The sequence below is a fragment of the Sinocyclocheilus anshuiensis genome, unplaced genomic scaffold (assembly GCF_001515605.1).
Source record: "Sinocyclocheilus anshuiensis isolate Anshui unplaced genomic scaffold, SAMN03320099.WGS_v1.1 scaffold209, whole genome shotgun sequence".
Taxonomy (NCBI): Eukaryota; Metazoa; Chordata; class Actinopteri; order Cypriniformes; family Cyprinidae; genus Sinocyclocheilus; species Sinocyclocheilus anshuiensis.
Genome location: NW_015540880.1, coordinates 1,075,668 through 1,095,482, shown reverse-complemented (window position 1 = coordinate 1,095,482; position 19,815 = coordinate 1,075,668). Strand labels below are relative to the sequence as shown.

At 35.7% G+C, this 19,815-nt stretch overlaps 1 protein-coding gene across 1 annotated transcript in view; it reads right to left on the bottom strand.

Moving 5' to 3' along the window:
- Nucleotides 1-1,314: 1,314 nt before the first annotated feature.
- LOC107688347 (tax1-binding protein 1 homolog A-like) overlaps nucleotides 1,315-19,815 on the bottom strand; it is a 20,713-nt gene continuing 2,212 nt past the window's right edge. Inside the window, 14 exon segments of the mRNA XM_016485988.1 lie at nucleotides 1,315-3,358; nucleotides 4,693-4,778; nucleotides 6,924-7,075; nucleotides 7,975-8,155; nucleotides 8,760-8,846; nucleotides 10,438-10,652; nucleotides 11,289-11,538; nucleotides 11,705-11,944; nucleotides 12,203-12,358; nucleotides 12,457-12,547; nucleotides 12,859-12,977; nucleotides 15,835-15,942; nucleotides 16,705-16,895; nucleotides 17,520-17,622. Of these exon segments, the coding sequence (XP_016341474.1) occupies nucleotides 3,148-3,358; nucleotides 4,693-4,778; nucleotides 6,924-7,075; nucleotides 7,975-8,155; nucleotides 8,760-8,846; nucleotides 10,438-10,652; nucleotides 11,289-11,538; nucleotides 11,705-11,944; nucleotides 12,203-12,358; nucleotides 12,457-12,547; nucleotides 12,859-12,977; nucleotides 15,835-15,942; nucleotides 16,705-16,895; nucleotides 17,520-17,622 (2,190 nt within the window). The 3' untranslated portion in view covers nucleotides 1,315-3,147.

Genomic DNA, 19,815 nt, shown 5'->3' with positions numbered 1-19,815 from the left:
GCATGTGGCCTTCTCCAGACGACTGCAAGCGGTTACATGACGTAGACGTGGTTTCTGTCTAGTTGCATTTGAGTTCTGAGCAATATTTTACATAATGATCCCAGAATGAAAACGCACTATTGTTGAAGCCAACAATAATCACATTTGAAATGTGTCAGCTTAAAGAAAGACAAAGAAGGGCAGATTTATTCTGCCCTATTACCCTGCTGTTATGCCAGCAGTGCAGAAGTGCCAAGTTATTCTTCCCCAACTGAAAAAGAAACATGGATGATCTGCCAAACATACAACAGGTCACATCTGGCAATCCGTTTGGTGCCTGTTAGTGGAGGAGCCTTAAAGAGGACCTAAACTTCTCTTTGTGTACTCAGCCTTGCAGTATTTTTTGTCAGTTTTAGCTTGTACGATCTTTATTACAGTCGTTGGTGTTGTTTATTTATTTATTTTTTGACATTTGGGACTGTCCTCGTGGTTGTGTATACGTATTTGTTAGCCTTCTGCTTGCCTTGCATTGTAGGCTACGGCTTTCTAGCATGACACGACCGCTTAGCTGCTCTGCTGTCTCTTGGCTTGTAGTCTTACTATTACAATCTTTGTTGTCAAAAGTATTATACCATTACTTTATATTATTACTGCTAGTATTACAGTTCGATAGTGCCAGATGCATAGATACGCCTGAATATATTTTCTCAACTTTGATTCTTGAACAATTTTGCATTGGTCCTGTTGTTGGCCAAAAATAAAAGCATACCACAGTTTACAAAAGTAAACTGTCTTTAGCAATTGCTAAGAGCTTAAACTTTTGGTCCAAAGAAGCTTTCCTATCCACTAGTCTGTTTTTCTTGGTTAGGGTTGGTCAAATTAAACGGACCAAAATCGGCACTGCCATATCTCCAGATATGAAGCTTGGAAAAACAAGGTGCTGTTCAATGATGGTATCCGATCTCCATGGTTCTTTGAAATGTATACCATGGTATTTTTATGGTATTTTTATGGTACATGTCCAAAAACATGGTAATACATGATACTTTTTTTTGTTAGTGGTGCTAAGATGGGACAGAGAAATTCAATATGGACAAAATGTTCCATATATTTCCATATTTGGACCAGGATCTGTATTTAAACACTAATATCGTGGACTGTTGCCATGATTTTTTTGGAAAAAAAAGAGGCTTAAAGTTGACTGAATGGATAGTTACTATAATTTAGATGCCAAAAACTGGAGCTAGGGAATGAAGGAAGTATTGGATGCCTATCGTTGAGTGACTCATTGTAGATGACTCACTGTCCTGTTATTTTCCAATTCATCCGGTGTCATGTTTGTTTGTGTGTGTGTGTATTTTTGGACGATGTACCAGTAACCACATTTGTACCTCTCTTTGGCTAAGGAGTCATTTGGTCTCAGCTTCGACATGCAAACTAGAACCTGTTAAGCATGATTTTATTGGATAGGATCCGAGTGACTCCTTACACCTAGTAATGTGATGGAGATGCATTTATTTTGGAGGGAGTTTAATATACTATATTAGTGAATGTATCGTATTGCAAGTCTTTTGTAAAGTGCTTTTGAAATTATATTTTCGTACTGTATGTTTTTGTGGAAAATGTTTTGTGGAACCGAGGCAATTTGTATGTGAGACGACATATAATGTGTGTTTGTGTGAGCGAACGAGAGACTCTTTTGAGACGTCTTTATCCTCAAGCTGCAATGTAAACTTTAGGACAATGGTACAAAAATAAAGAAAAGCAAACAAGTGCGCTGCCCGTTTCTGTGTTTTATTGTCCATAGAGTGTTGATGTAATGACTGTTCTGTTGTGTAATGATTTGCTGATACAAGGACAAATGTTCAGTTTAATGAACTTGAGCTGTAGCATTCTTTATTAATAAACACACTTGATACACACAACCACAGAGCAACCCTAAGTTAAACTTCCTGGCACACTTACAGTGGGAAGCATCAGCTGTGTTGGATAAATGGATTTCAAGCAGGAATGTGTGATGGATATAATGCTGAAACTAAATGTTTTAAGTTGTTCGATGCAAGATGTTTGAACCAATGATGCACTGAAAAGTTGCACAGCCATTGATTTAGCACACTGGCTCTGGATTGAGTTACTTGGTCATTTTAGCTGAGCTTCAAGAAATAGTTCACTTAAAAACAAATGTCATCGCACAGAATAACTTTTTTTTTTTAATAATAATTGGATTATTTAAAGGAACTACTAGTAGAATAAATGGAGACTGGAGTTTTCAACCTTCCTAAATGAATTGGTTGAGCCACTAAACAATTCATTCACAAATTAAACTGATTCAGTATGGAAGCTTGTTTCTGCCACTTCTTTTCTCACAATTCTTTTTCTTCTCAGAATTGTGAGTTCAAAACTGTGGCAGAAGCAGGCTTCCATAATTCAGTTCATTGGCTCAACTTAAAAAGATTTTATGATATTTTTTATGGAGCTTTTACATCTTTTCTGAAACTTAAAAGCTCCAGTCCACATTTATTGTAATTGCATTTGAAGCACAACCAGCAATTAGTTTCACAGAAGAATGTTATATGGTTTTAGAACAAAATGAGGGTGATTAAATGGTGACAGAACTTCCATTTTTAGGTGAACTATCCCTTTAAATTAGTCTTTTAGTGACTGTTTTTCACACATAAAGCATTCAATGTCTCTGAGGTAACGATTTTAGAGTAATTTTAGTGATTTGGCTTTATTAATTTTGGCCATCTCCTTTTGGCTAAATAAACATATACATCATTGCATCATTGGTCCTTCAAAATGAAGTCTACATTTTCATAAACAACAACCTAGAGCTATCTGCTCTCATTTTAAAGCGCAATCAGTTTTACAGTAGTGCACAACATTTTAAACTAAAAAGTGCTTTTTATTTTATTTTTTTACATGTCTGTTACACCTGAAGACCATTATTATAGTATTATGTCCTTTAGAAGCTTAAATATCTGAATTAATGCTTGTCTATGTGCAAATCAAATATTCCGATAGCAAGCCCTCCTGGCATGAGTTGTGCAGCGGTTACGACAAAGTGACAACATCAGCGTGTTTTGAAAAAAAAAAAAATAACACTGAAGCCCCCGAATCACCTGAGGCGTTTTATATTGAACCAGAATCAAATAAATATTTTCCTCTCTAATCAAAGTTATCAAAGTTCAGAACATTTTCATCAAAGTGTGTGTGCACATGCTTTTCGTAGAGATGCTGCTGGCAGTCCAGAGGAAACTGCTCGCTGCAGACAGGACATACCCTCCAGTGAGACTCCACGTGGTGTTCAAAACTGCTTTGCTCAAAGTGCGGTGGGAAGATCACCTCACACAGGGGACACCGCTTATGAACATCAGGTCTGAGCGGGGAAGAAAGTGAGATGGTTTTATTCTACAACTATTTGCAAGTGGGATGTGTCTGGAATGAATGATTGCTTATTGCTTACTGCGTACTACAACATAATATGCCAGACTTCTTACTGCCTACTACAAGTTTACAGTGGAAACTATGAGAGAGTAAACATTTTAAACAGCAGTATGCTATGTGTTAATCTCACTATTGTTTAGTCAGCAAGTGGTTGTCAGTTATCTGAAAATAAAGATCAAAAACATTTTTTTATTATCAAAAAAATTAAGCAAAATAAAATATTACTTTCTGTCAGTCATCACTTTGTAAATGGAAAATCAATTCCAGGACTGTTTCGAATGAAAAACTAGCTTACTGGTTATCAGGGTTATTGTTATAACTAAAACTAGAAACATTTCCAATACTTGAAATAAAATACAATAAAAATAAATAAATAAAAATAAAATAAATAAAACTGATTTCAGTTAGTTTCCAAGGTAACTTTTTTCATTTTCATTTAATTTAATTTGAAGTACTAAAGTAACAACAACAACAAAAAAATTATAATAATAACAAACTTACTAAACTATATTTAAAAAATAATCATAAAAATGACAAAAAACACTTGAACTTAAATTACAAAATATTTAGCTAACATTAAAATAAAAACAGAAAATATAAAGAGACAATTTCAAAAATATTAACAACAAATTTTATAGTATATAAATGATACTAAAATAACTGCTGCTGCACACTATGCAGTATATACTGTACTGTAGTGTTTACAGTCTAATATTTAGAATAGTTTATAGCACACACTTTGTAATCATGAATCAACTGTAAACCTTTAGTATGCTTCATTGTCACATAACCTCACCAAACTGCAAATGACATCCAGTTATTACCTTGGAAATAAGTATTTACGGTAATATTTTATTTAATTTTGGGGTAAAGAAATGTTTTGGTAGGTCTTCCAAAACTTTTGACATTCAGATCCAATAATGGGTCAAAAACCCTAGAAAGATGTATAAAATAAAATAAAATAAAATAAAATGTAAAAGACATTTACATTATTGCATCATTGGCCTTTTAAAATAAAGTCCTTATTTTATAAACACATTTTATAAAATAAAATGTGATATTACTTTTAGTCATTTGTCACTTTGGAAATTGAAAGTCAGGTCCAGAGCATTGCATTGTGGGATACAGTGTTTCACATAGTATGCAGCATACCACAGGTTTTGGCAAATATAGCACTTCTGAGCATTCAATGCATACTAACAGTGTACAGAATACGCAATGCAAACAGTATGAGCAGTATAGTTGCATGTATTTCCTAACATTTACCTGGTGTCAAAGCAGAAGCTGGTATGGCTCTCGTTAGATTCCAGGCTCTGATGATCGCAGACTGCAGGGGCCTCACCATCACCTCCCTAAGAAAGACATAAAAACCAAAATGAAACACACACATCATTTCTTCTTGACTGAGACATAATACAATGTTCTTCAGCGGACACATTTAGCTGCCACCTCTCTATTGAGACATAACAGCTAAGATCTCACACAGACACACACTTTCGACAAAAAGCCACGCCTGTCTGCACACAGCCGGCTTCCTGCAAAGGTTAATGGGCTTTTAACGCAGCAAACGAGAAAGGAGGAGAAAGGGGTCAGCGCCGATCTGCACCCTCAAATATCACAGGCCGGCACCCCCAGCCAATTAGCATAGCCCTCGTCAACATCTCTCTCTAACGAGCCTCTAGCCTCGTCACTCTAATCCGCTAACGAGCTCAAAAGAGAACAGCCTTAATTGCAGTTTCAAGCAAATGAACCACCTCAGTATTCACCTATGAACTGAGGTCTGATGGTGCGGGGAATGCAGAGGGCAGTGAGGAAAAGAAGATGAAAAAAGAGTGAATGAAAGAGTTTGAATCTAAGGGCGACAAGGTGGAAGTCAAGAGGAAAGGCTGAAAACGGAAAGAAAGGCTGAGAGAGAGGACGAAGAAGTGAAGGTTGCTGAAGAGTGGCAAAAAGGGAATGCCACATACAGTATCAGTTTAAAGACTGACACAATAACACCCCGATTGTTAGCTCTGAAGCTTGCAAAAAGCTTCATCAAGACGTAAAATAAAACTGACGAGTCTTATGAACTAGTTTTATGGGTCCCATTTTATATTAGGTGACTTTAACTATAATGTACTTGCATCAAAATAATTGTTTGCTGCGATGTACTAATTGTGTTCATGTTGTATTTTTAGATATAAGTACAATGTAAAAACATTGTATGTACACAAGTGCATTGTAAATATAAATTTTTAAGTACATAGTAGTTAAAGACACATTATAAAGTGGGGATTATTATTATTTTTTTTTAGGATTATTTTATGGTCCTTTTGCATCCTTTTTGAAAGAAAACAACAATTCTGTCTCCCTCATGTCATTACAAACCTGTATGACTTTCTTTTGAATAATGTGCTGGTCGCTCTTTTCCTTGCAATTATAATGAATGGTAACTCAAGTTTTCAAGCTTTAAAAAAAAAAATGCAAATGTCCCATAAACGTATCACAAAAGTAATCCATATGACTCATGCACTTTAAAGCCTGAAGCCTTTCCAATGTATGAGAAAACAAAACAATTGTGGGTAATTAATGACAGAACTTTTATTTTCAGTGAAGTAATCCTTTAAGCATTTATTGTTCAATCATCTTATATCACACTCCTTTTCACATTTGAAAAAAATTAGATACAACTGTAAAATCTTGCGAAACACAAAGGAGATTAGACATCTCATTAAAGAGAAAGGAGTAATGTTTGTTTTTTATTCAGTATAAATCGTTTTTGTAAATCATTGTAATAATATCTGAATAATTTTCAAGATAATGCTAAATGATATCTAGTATAACAGGGTCTTTCCAAACTGGGGTTTGCAAAACCCTGGGGGTTCATGAGTTGATGAAAAGCTAATGATTAATTAAATCATAAAAAATTTAACATTAAAATAAATAATTCTAAAATCAAAAATTAATAATTAAAAATAAAATTACAATTACAATACAACTTTTATTAAATTAAAATAAATAATTTAAATAAATTATTTTGTTTACCTACATGTCATGTGACCATTAACCAACCTCAGAGAACCATAAACATGCAAATGTGTTGTTATTGAAATGCAGTATAATATCAAGTAAAAACACATTTCTGCTTTGGTGTTGATGAAGATGAACATATCAGTTTTATCAATGGTGCTGTGACAAAAAAGTTTGGAAATCACTATTCTAAAGCTGTAACATTGAAAGAACGTCTGCTAAATGTCACTGTAACATCAGACAGGATATGTTTTAACAATGTACTGCAGATAAGCAACAGCTTTAAAAATGACACTGTCCAGATTAAAATGCACTCTTCCAATACTACCCATCAAGCACTACTTATAGCAGTCTGAAGTTACATTAAAACAGACCATGTCTATTGTACATCATGTAGCTGCCAAAGGAAAACATACACAGTAGAAGTTGTTGTGGTGCTTTCAAAATGTTTCCACTGCTCTATCTATGTGTACAGTATGTGTCCTTACATTAGGCCTCTCTTCAGCGGGATTCTCCAGGCCATCAGGGGGGCTGAGACTGCGTGATGGCTGACTGCAGACCACAGGACCACCCCATGGCGGTGGAGCCAAAGGAGGGGGCCGGCAGGTCTGTTCTGGGGATAATGCCCCATCTGCTCCATCTAAGCAACAACAATTCAGGAGGTTCTGAATAGGGCTGTCACATTTCAGTAGTTAGATACCAATGTCACTGAAATGGTCTCGATAATCTACCAATTTCGACACAAAAGCAAAACAAATATACTACACTTATGAAATGCAATTAACTGTATATATGTAAATATTAAGCAGCAAAACTGTTTTCAGCATTGTTAATAAAGAAATGTTTCTTAAGCATCAAATCAGCATATTAGAATGATTTCTGAAGGATCATGTGACACTGAAGACTGGAGTAATGACTGATGAAAATTGAGGAATAAATATTTCACAGGAATAAATAACGTTTTATATATATATATATATATATATTAGAATAAAAAAAACAACTGTAATGCAATAATATTTCACAATATTATGTTTTTACTGTATTTTAGATCAAACAAATTTAGCCTTGGTGAACATAAGAGACGTCTTAAAAAAAACAAAAAAAATCTTACTGGCCCCTAAATTTTAAATGGTTTTGTATGAAAAATTATTAATATTTATACATTATTCATAATTAAGTAAACACTTTCAAGTTTTTTTTTTAAGTAAATATTACTTACTTTAGTATAAAATAAATTCAACCATAAACGGGTCATTATAGACCAGGGGTGCCCAAACTCGGTCCTGGAGGGCCGGGGTCCTGCTTTTAAGTTTCTAGTATGCCTAGTAAGAGCTTGATTAGCTGGTTCAGGTGTGTTTGATGGGGGTTGGAGCTAACCTCTTCAGGACACCGGCCCTCCAGGACCGAGTTTGGACACCCCTGTTATAGACAATCTACATTTTTTCAAATAATCTAGTAGTTTCTTTACTTTACTTACTTTTAAAAATGGATTTGAAATAAATAAATAAATAAAAGTAGACAAACGCATGCACCCACCCCGGGTCTCTTGCTCTGAATAGGGGTTTCCGTACTGCAGTTCAGCAGGTTGTTGGGGTACCAGTGGAAGTGGAGGTTGGTCTTGTGGATACGGCAGTGGGTAACGCAGCATCATTGGCTCTCTGACCTCTGACCTCCGACACCCTGCTGCCTCCACTCTGTTCATACACTGCCGCAACTCCTGCAAGAAAAACAAGCAGTCAACAAAATTATTTATTATTATTAGTTAATAATCAATATTACAAACGAGACCCAGTCTAATTAGACACTACAAGAACCTGAATAAAACTTTGGCCAATGATCTTCAACCAAAGAAACTGAAATCTTGAGTACTATTGTAATACAGATGAAATATTACCAGTCTTTAAATAGCACTGACACAGTGTATAACTCTCCTTGCTTTTTACTCTTTTTCTTGTTTTTTCTTTCCCTCTCCTTTGACCTCATATCCGTGAGCCATGATTAGAGGGATTATTCACACATTTAACATTTAACACAAGTGCTGATGGGTAATCAGGGAGCCGAATGTGGCATTTAGCCGTGACTCTTGGGGCTCAAACATTCACACTCTGCCTGATTTCAGCGTCTTACCTGCTAAGAATCAAATTAAGGTATTTAATATTTAAAGGTTCTCATTAACATTTAGAAGATCAAGCTAATAATACCGGCTTTAGAAGATACTGCAGCTTTTTGGATCTTTGAATAGCAAACAAAGAACAAAATACTAGTGTATATAGCAACAAACAAAAATGATAAGAACAGGTTTATAGTGTAAATGCTCTTACCTTTTCCAGTCTCTCTTTTTCCCTGGTCACCACCACAAGACTCTCCCTCAGCGCTGACACCTCTCTGTCCTTCTCTGCCACCTGAGTCTATCAAGGAATTCATAAAACATATTTTGAGTGGCATCTAGACATGTATTTTATAACTTGCTCTAAGAACACCACTTGAAAGTGAAGTGTGTGATTGTAAATCACTAAAGGCACGAGCTGCAATTTGCAAGTCCTATAATATTTAAAAACAGATAAGGAGTGGCTGTACATGTTAAATCTGGACTTGAAATGTTGGCGTTTCTCAGGATTTTCTGACCAACAAATCTGAATAAATTTTCCATTACTTTTGAAATGACTGGTTCAAGCTAGAAACAATTTCATAGAGGTCACTCAAAAGTTCATGGTTCAAAAATTTGATTTCGAGTTTTGAAAGAAGCCTTGTATGCTCACCAAGGCAGCATTTATTTGATCAAAAATACAGAAAACAGACATATTGACAACTATTATTGCAATTTTAAAATAATATTTTTTAATAATATTTGAATATATTTTAAAGTATAATTTATTCCTCTAAAGGCAAGCTGAATTTTCAGCAGTCATTAGTCCAGTCTTCAGTGTCACACAATCCTTCAGAAATCAATCTAATATGCTGATCTGGTGCTCAAGAAACCTTTATTATTATTATCAATGTTAAAAAAAAAGTTGTGCTGCTTAATAATTTTGTGGAAACTGGGAGCATTTTTTTCAGGATCCTTTTATAAATAGAAAGTTCAAAAGAACTGCATTTATTTGACAGATAAATCTTATAAATATTTTATCTCACTTTTTATCAATTTAATGTGTCTTTGTTTAATAAAAGCATTAATTTTCTAAAAAAAATAAAATAAAATGGACAATCTCTTAATCTCTTATGTTTCACAGGAAAAAACAAACATGCATGTTTGCGCTGCATTAAGGTGAATAGTTAAAATCTTAATTTTTTGACAAACGATCAATTTAAATGTATATGCTGTCCTATATAACACTGTAGGTTTAAGTTTGCTAACTGAGATGTCAGGTTAGAGTTGAGAGTAGCGTGTATAACTGAGACAAATTGATATCGACTGTAATCTCACTCATAGTCTTTGTAACTAGAGGTCTCACATCTAATAGAGAAAGAAAGCGAACATCAGTGTACTGTCTGCTGATCTCCTTCTCTTTCTCTCTTTCTGAGTTATCGTTGTGTAAATGTCTGTTTGGGTTTGAAGTTCAGTTGAAATGGGTTTACTACAATCTTACCCTGCTCTCCAGCAAACAGTCATAAAGCATCTGGTGAGAGCGTGTGCATGCGTTTAAACACGCTGTAAATAAAAGACTTTCCTTTTGATGGTGTCTCCAGCTTTGTCCAAATACTCAGACAAGAAGAGCCCTTTACGACCTCCTTTCTACTTGGCCAGCTCTGTCCTTAATGACTGCTGTGTTCACACACGCTCACAAGACTGACGGAAATGCGATACCTCAGTGAACCGGACCTGAAAATCAACCCGTGGAAGTTCAACTGTGTTTGCACGCTTGTGTGCGCTGACATCTTATGCAAATGAATGTGCGAGTATCCGTGGCTGGCTCTTCCCTGTGAGGTTGAAGGAACCTGAATAGTGTATGTGCCTTTGTGTGTGTGTGTGTGTGTGTGTGTGTGTGTGTGTTTACGTACTTTAAACCGCTGCTCCTCACTGGCTAGCAGGAGTTTCAGGTTTTCATTGATGGTGCACTGCTCTCTCCATTTCTCCTCCATGCAGGCAAGCTCAGCTTCGACTGACACGCTGCACTCGTCTTCCTCCTCCTCTTCATCTTCGTCATCCTCCTCCTCTTTTTTCTCTTCCATCCCATCCTGTCCAGGTCTACCTTCAACTCCCAGTCTCCCGGTATCTCTTTGTGTTGCAGGTTTGATCTCAGCAAGAAATTGATCTTTCAAATGTAAGAAGTTAATGCATAATGCATGAGAAGTTGGTCACAGTATTATACAGCATATAAAAACGTGACGCAATCACAGCCATAAAATATTTGATGATTTGAAGCATTTGATAAATGTACAGCTATGGGAGTTTTGAATGATACCAATAACAAATAAAAGTTATTATATATATTATATATACCAGGGCTGTCCAAACTCGGTCCTGGAGGGCAGGTGTCCTGCAGAATTTAGCTCCAACCCTAATTAAACACCTGAACCAGCTAATCAATCTCTTATGCCGAGTTCACACTGCACGATTTGGGAGATGCAGGGAACAGGGATTGGGTGTTCTGCAAAGAGAGTTGGAGGTAAATAATTTTGCAGTAACGGTTATGCTGATGTTGTGGCTGGTCAAGCAAATGTTTGTGCTTGTTTCTGTATAATATAATTGCTCATATATCTATTAAAATACTGATATTCTGGTCTATAACTCCTCCCCGAACTTCCCTCTGCCCTGTATCTCGGTCTCTCATTGGCTGTAGGTCATCGTCGATGTAATTTTCAGTCAGAAATCATTGCACACAGCGTGATTGTCACTCGCGTGAACGAGCACCGATTTGCCCCCGATTTCGGGCATTTGTCGGCGATTTCAGTTTACAACTGGGTAAAGCCATAATTTCGGTTACTCACCCCCTGTTGCTGGGTCAGTTTGGTGACTTGTCTTCGCAAACGTTGGCACTCTCTGTATTTCTCTTTGTAGTGCTCTGCAGCCATATTCAGACGCAGCTTTAGTTCCTCAACCTCCTTTTGTAGCTCCGCCTCCAGCTCTGAAACCACACCCACTCCACCTCCAGCCCTGCCCTGAAATGTCAAAAAAATCAAATAAAGCACGAACGCAAGAAAGAGAAAGAGAGTTATCTCACAGTTCACACTGTCTAAACATTGTGTCTAAACCATGTGTTCTTCATATTGTTATAAATAGATCTTCACAATCAAATAAACATAAGGGACAGTTAGTTGTGGTTACCACTTCCTGTGATGCCTGGCTTCTCATCCTGTCAAGCTGATTCTGAGCATGTCTGCATTCTTCCTGGGCTTCAGCTAAATAGGCTCGTAGGTCTTCTGTCTCCTGACGGGCACGGTACAGCTCAGCCATGGTGCGATCTCGCCCACCGGAGGCATCACGTAACTCAGAACCCAACATGGCTGCCTGCTGCCGTGTGGCCTGGAGCTGCTCCTCAGCTTCACGCAACTGCACTTTCAGGCCCTGGAGATGTGCACAATGCATTACAGGAATAAATTACATTTTAAAATATATTAAAATAGAAAACAGTTATTTTAAATTGCAACAATATTTCTGTTATTTTTATTCAGTTAAATTTGTATTCTGCAATCAAATAAATGCAGCTATTGGTGAGCATAAGAATCTTCTTTCAAAAACAAAAATGTTTTTATTCCAAAATTTTGACCGGTAGTATATATTTATTGTGTTTGTATATATATTCTTTAAATAAACGTCTATTACGGCATCAGTGGGATGTGTGTCTCTCTCTGTGCGTAGTCTGTGTAGTTCATCCTGGTACTGTGCGATGGTGACCTCCCTGTTCAGCTCCACTGCCTTCAGCATCTGCAGCTCTGCACTGAGTTTAGTGTTTTCCAGCTCGGCGCTTCGCACGTGGGACTGTAAGCGTGCACACACAACATAGATCAATGCACATCACACGACTGATCAATGAATATGATTGCACTTTAAAACCTGTAGATACAACACACACTTACTTTGTAAAGCTCCCTCTCATCTCTCTCATTCTTCAGTTGAGTTTGTAGACTGTCCCGCTCAGAAATCACCTTCTGCAGCCTGTCTGTTAAACTGGACAACACAAAAAACTAAATACAGCATATAAATCCTCTACTATACATATGCATTCTAATCCTGAGATTCCAAAAGGATGACAAATCAAATGCTAATATTTTGAAATTTACTTTTCCTTTTTTAATGAACCTTTTTTCAATTGACCTCATATTGTTATGCTGAAAAAATTATTTAAAATAAATAAAATGTATTTAAATAACTACACAATAAAAGCATTTTAACTAGTTGTCTCAGACTTTTGGACCCCACGGTACATTTGTAAATAATAGAATGATATTCATGTCAGGTAATGTGTGTATGGGCCTTACCAGTCCAGTTCGGTCTCTTTAAGAACAGATTTTTGCGTGATTTCTAGCAGGTCCTGTTCAAGTTGTCTCACTCTGGCTTGAGCCTCCTCCTTCTCCTCACGCAGGCCTTTCTGCAGCTCCTGCAATTGGACAGCAAATGCTATCAATCACACCTTTCAGCCAATCAAAACACTCCAAGCATTTTATCCAATAGCAAAAATCTGTCAAAAGTGATCTAACCAATTATTTAAGAAATATTTAAAATCACACAAACACACACTTTATAAAATAGTTATTTATGAGGATTTTACTAATCTTATAAACAATATCTTCTAGGTTTTGTTTTATCTTCTAGGTTTTTTAGAGAATTTAAAATACATATATATATATATATATATATATGCATGTATGTATGTGTAGTGTTTGTTTAATTATTAGAAATTGATTAGGTTTGTTACTAGACACACAGTGAAGTAACAGAGTAATCCTTGGGGAATGACAGAGACTCTACTGATAATGTGGTAGTTTACAGGAAACTTAACCGAAAGAGAAAATAATTATCAGAAATGCAGGTATTAGTCTGAACCAGTCTATCCCCCTCAAAAACAAACAAGCAAACAAACAAACAGTCCATTGCTGAAGTTAGTTTCCCAATAGTATGATGTCAGCAGGAAAAGAGGGGGCTTCGATTTCACTTTTGTTGCGGTGGCTCATATTTAACAATCGTCATCAGTAAATCACAGTAACATCTGGTTTTGAAAGCACGCATACATGCCTTGTCCTCCGGCTAATCTGGTGACTCGTGGTGTTTTACGGCCGATGATGTTTCGGAATTGAAGCACAGGCAAATAAAATGTGCGGTCGTAAAATTAGCAGCCACAAAATATATACTTATGTTCTCACGATAAAGTGGAAGTCTGTTTTCATATGTAAGTTTTGACAGTTTAACAGACACATGCACACTTATGGCATATGAAAGGGTTTGTGTGACTGGGGTGTGAGAGAGAATTATAAAAGTGTTTATGTTTTATTTGTGGTGTTCTTTGTCCTTTGTGACACCCATAATTCACATTTACAGACTTCAGTAGGGTCTCCAGAAGAAACACTAGGGGGCGCTGATAGACCAGCAAACCAACTGAATCATATCCTGCTGTTTTCAGGGCTCTTTCAGAGTTGAATGTGCTTGTTGTGCAGCCAAACATCAACACCACATCAGAGCCAAATGGAATCTGCAGACTTTTTTTTCTTCATATTCTATGCTAATGTTGAGGGAAAATCGAATGTTGTGGAACAGATTTAACATCGTAAAATGTGGTAGATACATGACATTAGCTGACCATATTTAATATATAATTGAAGGGTACTGATGGGACTTGCATGGTTTTATTTATTTGCTTGATTTATGCCATCTAGGGCTATTTTCGTGGCAAGAAAAGTAGACAAAACCAGTTAAAACAGGTAAATAAATGAATAATCATTTAAAAAAAGAAAAAAGAGATAGACAGGATCAACTGCCATTTCACTGATATAATACCGGTCAAATGTTTGGGGTAAAACAATTAAAATAAATAAATAGTTTTATTCAGCAAGGATGCATTAAATTGTTAAAATAAATTGAAAACAATATTAAGCAGCATAAATGTTTTCAACACTGATAATAAGACATGTTTATTGAGCAGCAAATCAGCATATTAGAATGATTTCTGAAGGATCATGTGACACTGAAGACTGGAGTAATTGCTTCTGAAAATTTAGCTTTGCCATCACAGATGGAAATTCAGCTTTTGCCATCACACAAATAAATGTAGCCTTGCTGAGCATAAGAGACTTCTTTCAAAAACTTATCAAGATCGTACTGACCCCAAACTTTTGAACAGTAGTGTAAATAGCCTACATCAAAGTACCATGGTATTAAAAAATTGATACCTGTACCATGATACCAACACGTTACCATATTTTGTCAAGGACAGTAAAGTCAAATTAACAGGTACGACAAAAGAAAACAATGTTCCGAAAATGCAGATGAAAAAATTCAAATAAAGGAGTTATTAATAGGAAATAATACGAATTACGGCTATTAACATTAACCAACAAAATGAAAAACATTCATATTAACTGTCACACAGTCTCTTCAAACTCCGCCCTTCAATGACACAGCCAATCGAATGTTTGCAAACCCCTTAGACATGAAATGATTGACAAGACTGTTTCTGATACAAAAAAATAAAATAAAATAAAATAAAAACTGTCCATTTCAAACTATTTTTTTGCTTTTCACAGAGCATGAGGCTGTCACAAAGAATTTCTCAGGACACCTTTCAGTGATATGTATTAGGTAGTAGTGACATTTTATTTGTGGTTTTTCAAAAAAGAAATAATTTACAGCACCTTTGAATATCATCAAAACAAGTAGACGAAACTGAAGACGAAAAAGAGAAAGAGAAAATCGCGTGACTGACTGCTGTTGTCTCAGTGACTGGGCAGGTCTCCTCCTTTCTGTTGAGTGGTTTTGGTGGACATACGTGCTCACATTTGACCACGTCTACTCTCTGTGGTCGACATGGCAACAGATGCTCAAGTAAACTTTTCTCTGTCTCTTTCTCGTTCTTTCTCTTCGTTCTTTCTCAAACTCACAGTTCTTTCACTCCAAGTAAATCATCCTCAGCACAGTCAGAATTACTTATGGATAAATCACATGACTGTATGGGGAAGGTCAGTAATGCACACAGAGACACACACACGGCCATTATCTGATAAGATAAAGTGCTCTGTGGGAGTAAGTTCACCGTCAGTCAAACAGAAAAGCGTTTTATACTTGGAGACAGAAAGTCTTAAAGCATGAATGTGCACATAGACACACAGGAGAGCGCTTTGATGTGCAGATAACTTATGATCTCTGGTGTGTTACATGCAGCTAGAACACTGTGTGTGTGTGTGTAAGCCATCTTTGCTGCTTCATTGATTGGTCACTTTTATGTGCGAGTGTGTATTTAGTACCTGGTTCTGTTGTCTCTGTCTCTCCTGTAGCTGATCTCTCTCCTGTGTGAGGAGGCGTAGTGCTTTCTGCAGTTCTTTGCACTCCTGTTGAACTTCTTCTACACGCTGCTGCTCACACACACATATACAGATAATAAGCCAAAAGAAAAAAGACACAAGCTTTGTTCCAAAACCTAGTGAGATGCCTTGCTTCCTACATAGACAGCTGCCTTCTAAGACAGCATCTAACCATAATGGAAGCTCAAGCGTGACTGAGTTGGAATGCTCTACAAAGGCAGCAATTCTGCACGCCACAAAAATAGCACTCCATTTGTCAAGACTGATTTGGATAAAGTTTAAAACTAGCATGTTGCTAAGATATTGGCAGAATATTGTAATAAGTATATTAAAGCTCAGCACACATATATTTGCTAAAATAATCCATTGTAATTCCACTGAACATCTATTTATTTATTTATACTTCAATAAGCATATTAAAACTCAGCACACACAAATATTGGGGAAAATAATCAATTTTAATTACACTGCACTATGTTGTTAATGAATGCGTCTCAGTGCTGAACTAAATAAATGTTTATATATTTTTTTGTATTTATAATTTGTATTCAGATTATAAATAGAGCATTTATAATTGACAATTCTCTTTTCTTTTCCCTGGGATTGTCACAATGCATCCTTGCAAAGAATATATGCAACTCTACTTTATAATTTGGCTAAAACAAGTTAGTTTAAGAGAAACCATGATTATGTTGCCTACACTTTGCATCAGGAGCACACCTGTGATGCCTTAAAATGCTGCATCCTTAGACAGCTCACTAAGTTTTTGGAACAAAGCAGAGATTTGTGTTCTTGTATGTGTGATTTGCATACCTCAAGTAGTCCGGTCTTTGTCGTCACAACCAGTATGTCTGAGTTCCCATCATCTTCCACTGTCAGTAGCTCCTCCCCTGTGGGCGTGGCTGGGCGGAACTGGAATGGCGTGCTCGCACCTCTGATTTCACCCGTGTGTGTGACGTAGCAGAACTGATAAAACTCACCATCACTACGGGGAACATAATAACCTAGAAAACAGCATGTAGGGTATTTGATTACAGGTTTTGTCTTTATCAAATGTATCCTCTTATATAATGTACAATAGAAATGTCATCTGCAAACAAAGCAAAGCAAAAACAAACTGTCAAAACAAAACAAAACATCAAAGATGAATTCTGCAACTTTTAAAAGTTCTGAAATAAAAAATTATGACTCTTTTCATTTTTACTTAAATAACAATAATAGTAACAACTTATTGTCTTATTGTGCAAAAAAAATAAAAATAAAAAGAGTTAAAAACACATTTTTCATCATCCAATCAAATAAAATAAAAAAAGATTAAATCAAAAATGATTTGGTCTTACTGCGCAAAAAGCTAAAAAAAACATTAGCATAATAACTATTAATAATTATTAACTACTAATAAATATTAATAACACACACATTCACAGTCCAATTAAATTATGAGGGATAAAAGCAAGTTTAACCATCCAATCAATTCCAGACAAATAAAATAATGTCGCATCCTACACTTTTCTCCTGTTTCACTATGTCAAAATACGGAGGTAATGTATAAAATATGGGTTGCATATGACAGGCCAATACATGTTGACTTTGTGTGTGTGTGTGTGTGTGTGTGTGTGTGTGTATACCCTGAAAGATGATGGTTCGATGAACAGTGGATCCCTCAGTGTAGTTTTCAGGCATGGGAGACCAGAGGAATGTGTAGTAGTCTCTTGCACTGCTCCAGCCCACCTAACACACACACACACACACACCCACAACAGCAAACAAGAACTGAGTCAGAACTAAAACTTCTGTGACCAGACCAATGAAGGCCTTTGAAAACAGTTACAGTAAACCATATAAAAACACAGACTAGTTCATTTTGACCATAACAATACAAGTGAAACTATATAAACACAGAGACTATATAAAAAAAATTAAGGGACACCCAGTCAAAACAGATGGAAAGTGAGTGAGAAAAAAATAAACATTACTTACTATCAATACATTAAACCTGAGGGAGATCTAAAGTCTTAATACTTTGTTTCATATCGATTTCACAGGTTATAAATATCACAATAAGCTCAAAGAGGAATGGAAACACTTAGCACCCCGCCCCCCTGCACTTCTTAGGCACAGTGTATGTGTAGGGTTGGAAAAGGAGGCGTAACGGAAAAAAAGGATCGGGAAAAAGGTGAAAATTTTACACTTGCTTCAAAGGCGGCTAAAAATTGTGTGGTTACTCTGAAAAGTGTGTGTGCATTAGAATTTCATCATTTTTGCCTTTGAAGCAAGTGTAAAATTTTCACCTCCATAACCACCCATATTTGTGTGCACTGCACAATGCATATACACGAGTAACTGTATGGTTTTATGCACAGTTGTAAATTAAATATGATGGAAATGAAGTAGAGAATGTAATCCACCATCATAAACATGCCACATATGGTTACAGCTTACAGTTACAAACAAGAAACACACACACTCTCAGCAATTTGTCATTGTGATTTTTCACAGGACTACCTGACATTTACTTTGATTAAAATATATCACATCTGTAATCTCTTTTTTTATGGAAAGTATTCTGCTTTCATCTGGAATGCAGTCATCTGTGAAGAAATCACCTATTAATTACAGAGGAGAGAAGAAAAGAGGAGAGCAAGAGGAAGGAGAAAGAGAGAAGGCATCCAAGTGTGTTTCAAACAAGCCATGCTTGTACATACAGGACTGATAAATGATAAATTAAATAATAAGAGGGCTGACGTTACTATAAATCAGGTGCATAAGAACATGTTTGGCATGTGTGCGACAACTTAATTATATAGTACTTGTCTGTCTGTGTGTGTGTGTCTGTGCACAAACTGTATGTATGGGTATATGCATGATTACACAGCATTTTTTTAGCATTGCTTAAAGGTAGCCTGTTTTCAACGTGCCTCAACATACTCCTTGATAAAGAGTACTATGTATGTTCACCCTGCAAACTTAAAAAGGTTTTTTTTTTTTGTTGGGTTGTTTTGATTAAGTAATAATAACTTAAACAAATACAAGAAATTTACAAAATTAAAAGTTAATTGAAAGTATGTTTTTTTTGGGCTTCTGTTCAAAAACAACAAGGGCGCTTGTCGGCTTCTACAGTAATAAAACGTGAACTCGCGATGCCTTGAAAGTGAACAAAACCGACTTTTTTTAAAGTGGCGTTTATCGGTTTTTGCAAATGAACTCTTCATATGTAGAACTTTACAAATAAAAAGATAAAATACATTTATATATAATTAATAACATTTAATATAAATATTAAATGAAATTATTTAAAACTGAAATTGTGCACATTAAATAAAAAAGGGACATTGCAAGTACAAATTAAAAAGCTGAAGGTAAATATTTTAGGTCTTTACGAATAAAAAAATAAAATACAATTATTTATATATAATTAATAACATTTAATATAAATATTACATGAAATTATTTAAAACTGAAATTTTGCACTTTAAATAAAAAGGGACATTGCAAATACAAATTAAAAAGTTGCAACTAAATATTTGTAGGACTTTACAAATAAAAAGAATAATAAAGTACAATTATTCAAATATAATTAACAACTTTTAATATAAAAAGTTAAATTAAGTTTCGCACTTTAAATAAAATGTTTTACTTTATTTTTATTTTATTTTATTTTAGTTGAGTTAAAAAAAACACCTGCACATAGAAAATGTAAGTAATTGCTAAACTATTATGCAACTCATTGCTGTCTTGAAGGAGTAGTACTTTCTCAATACCACCAGAGGGAGCCTGTGGTTCACTAAGTAATATAAAGCACAGGCTAAGGCAGGGATGCCCACACTCGGTCCTGGAGGGCCGGTGTCCTGCAGAGTTTAGCTCCAACCCTAATCAAACACACCTGAAGCAGCTAATCAAGGTCTTACTAGGCATACTAGAAAC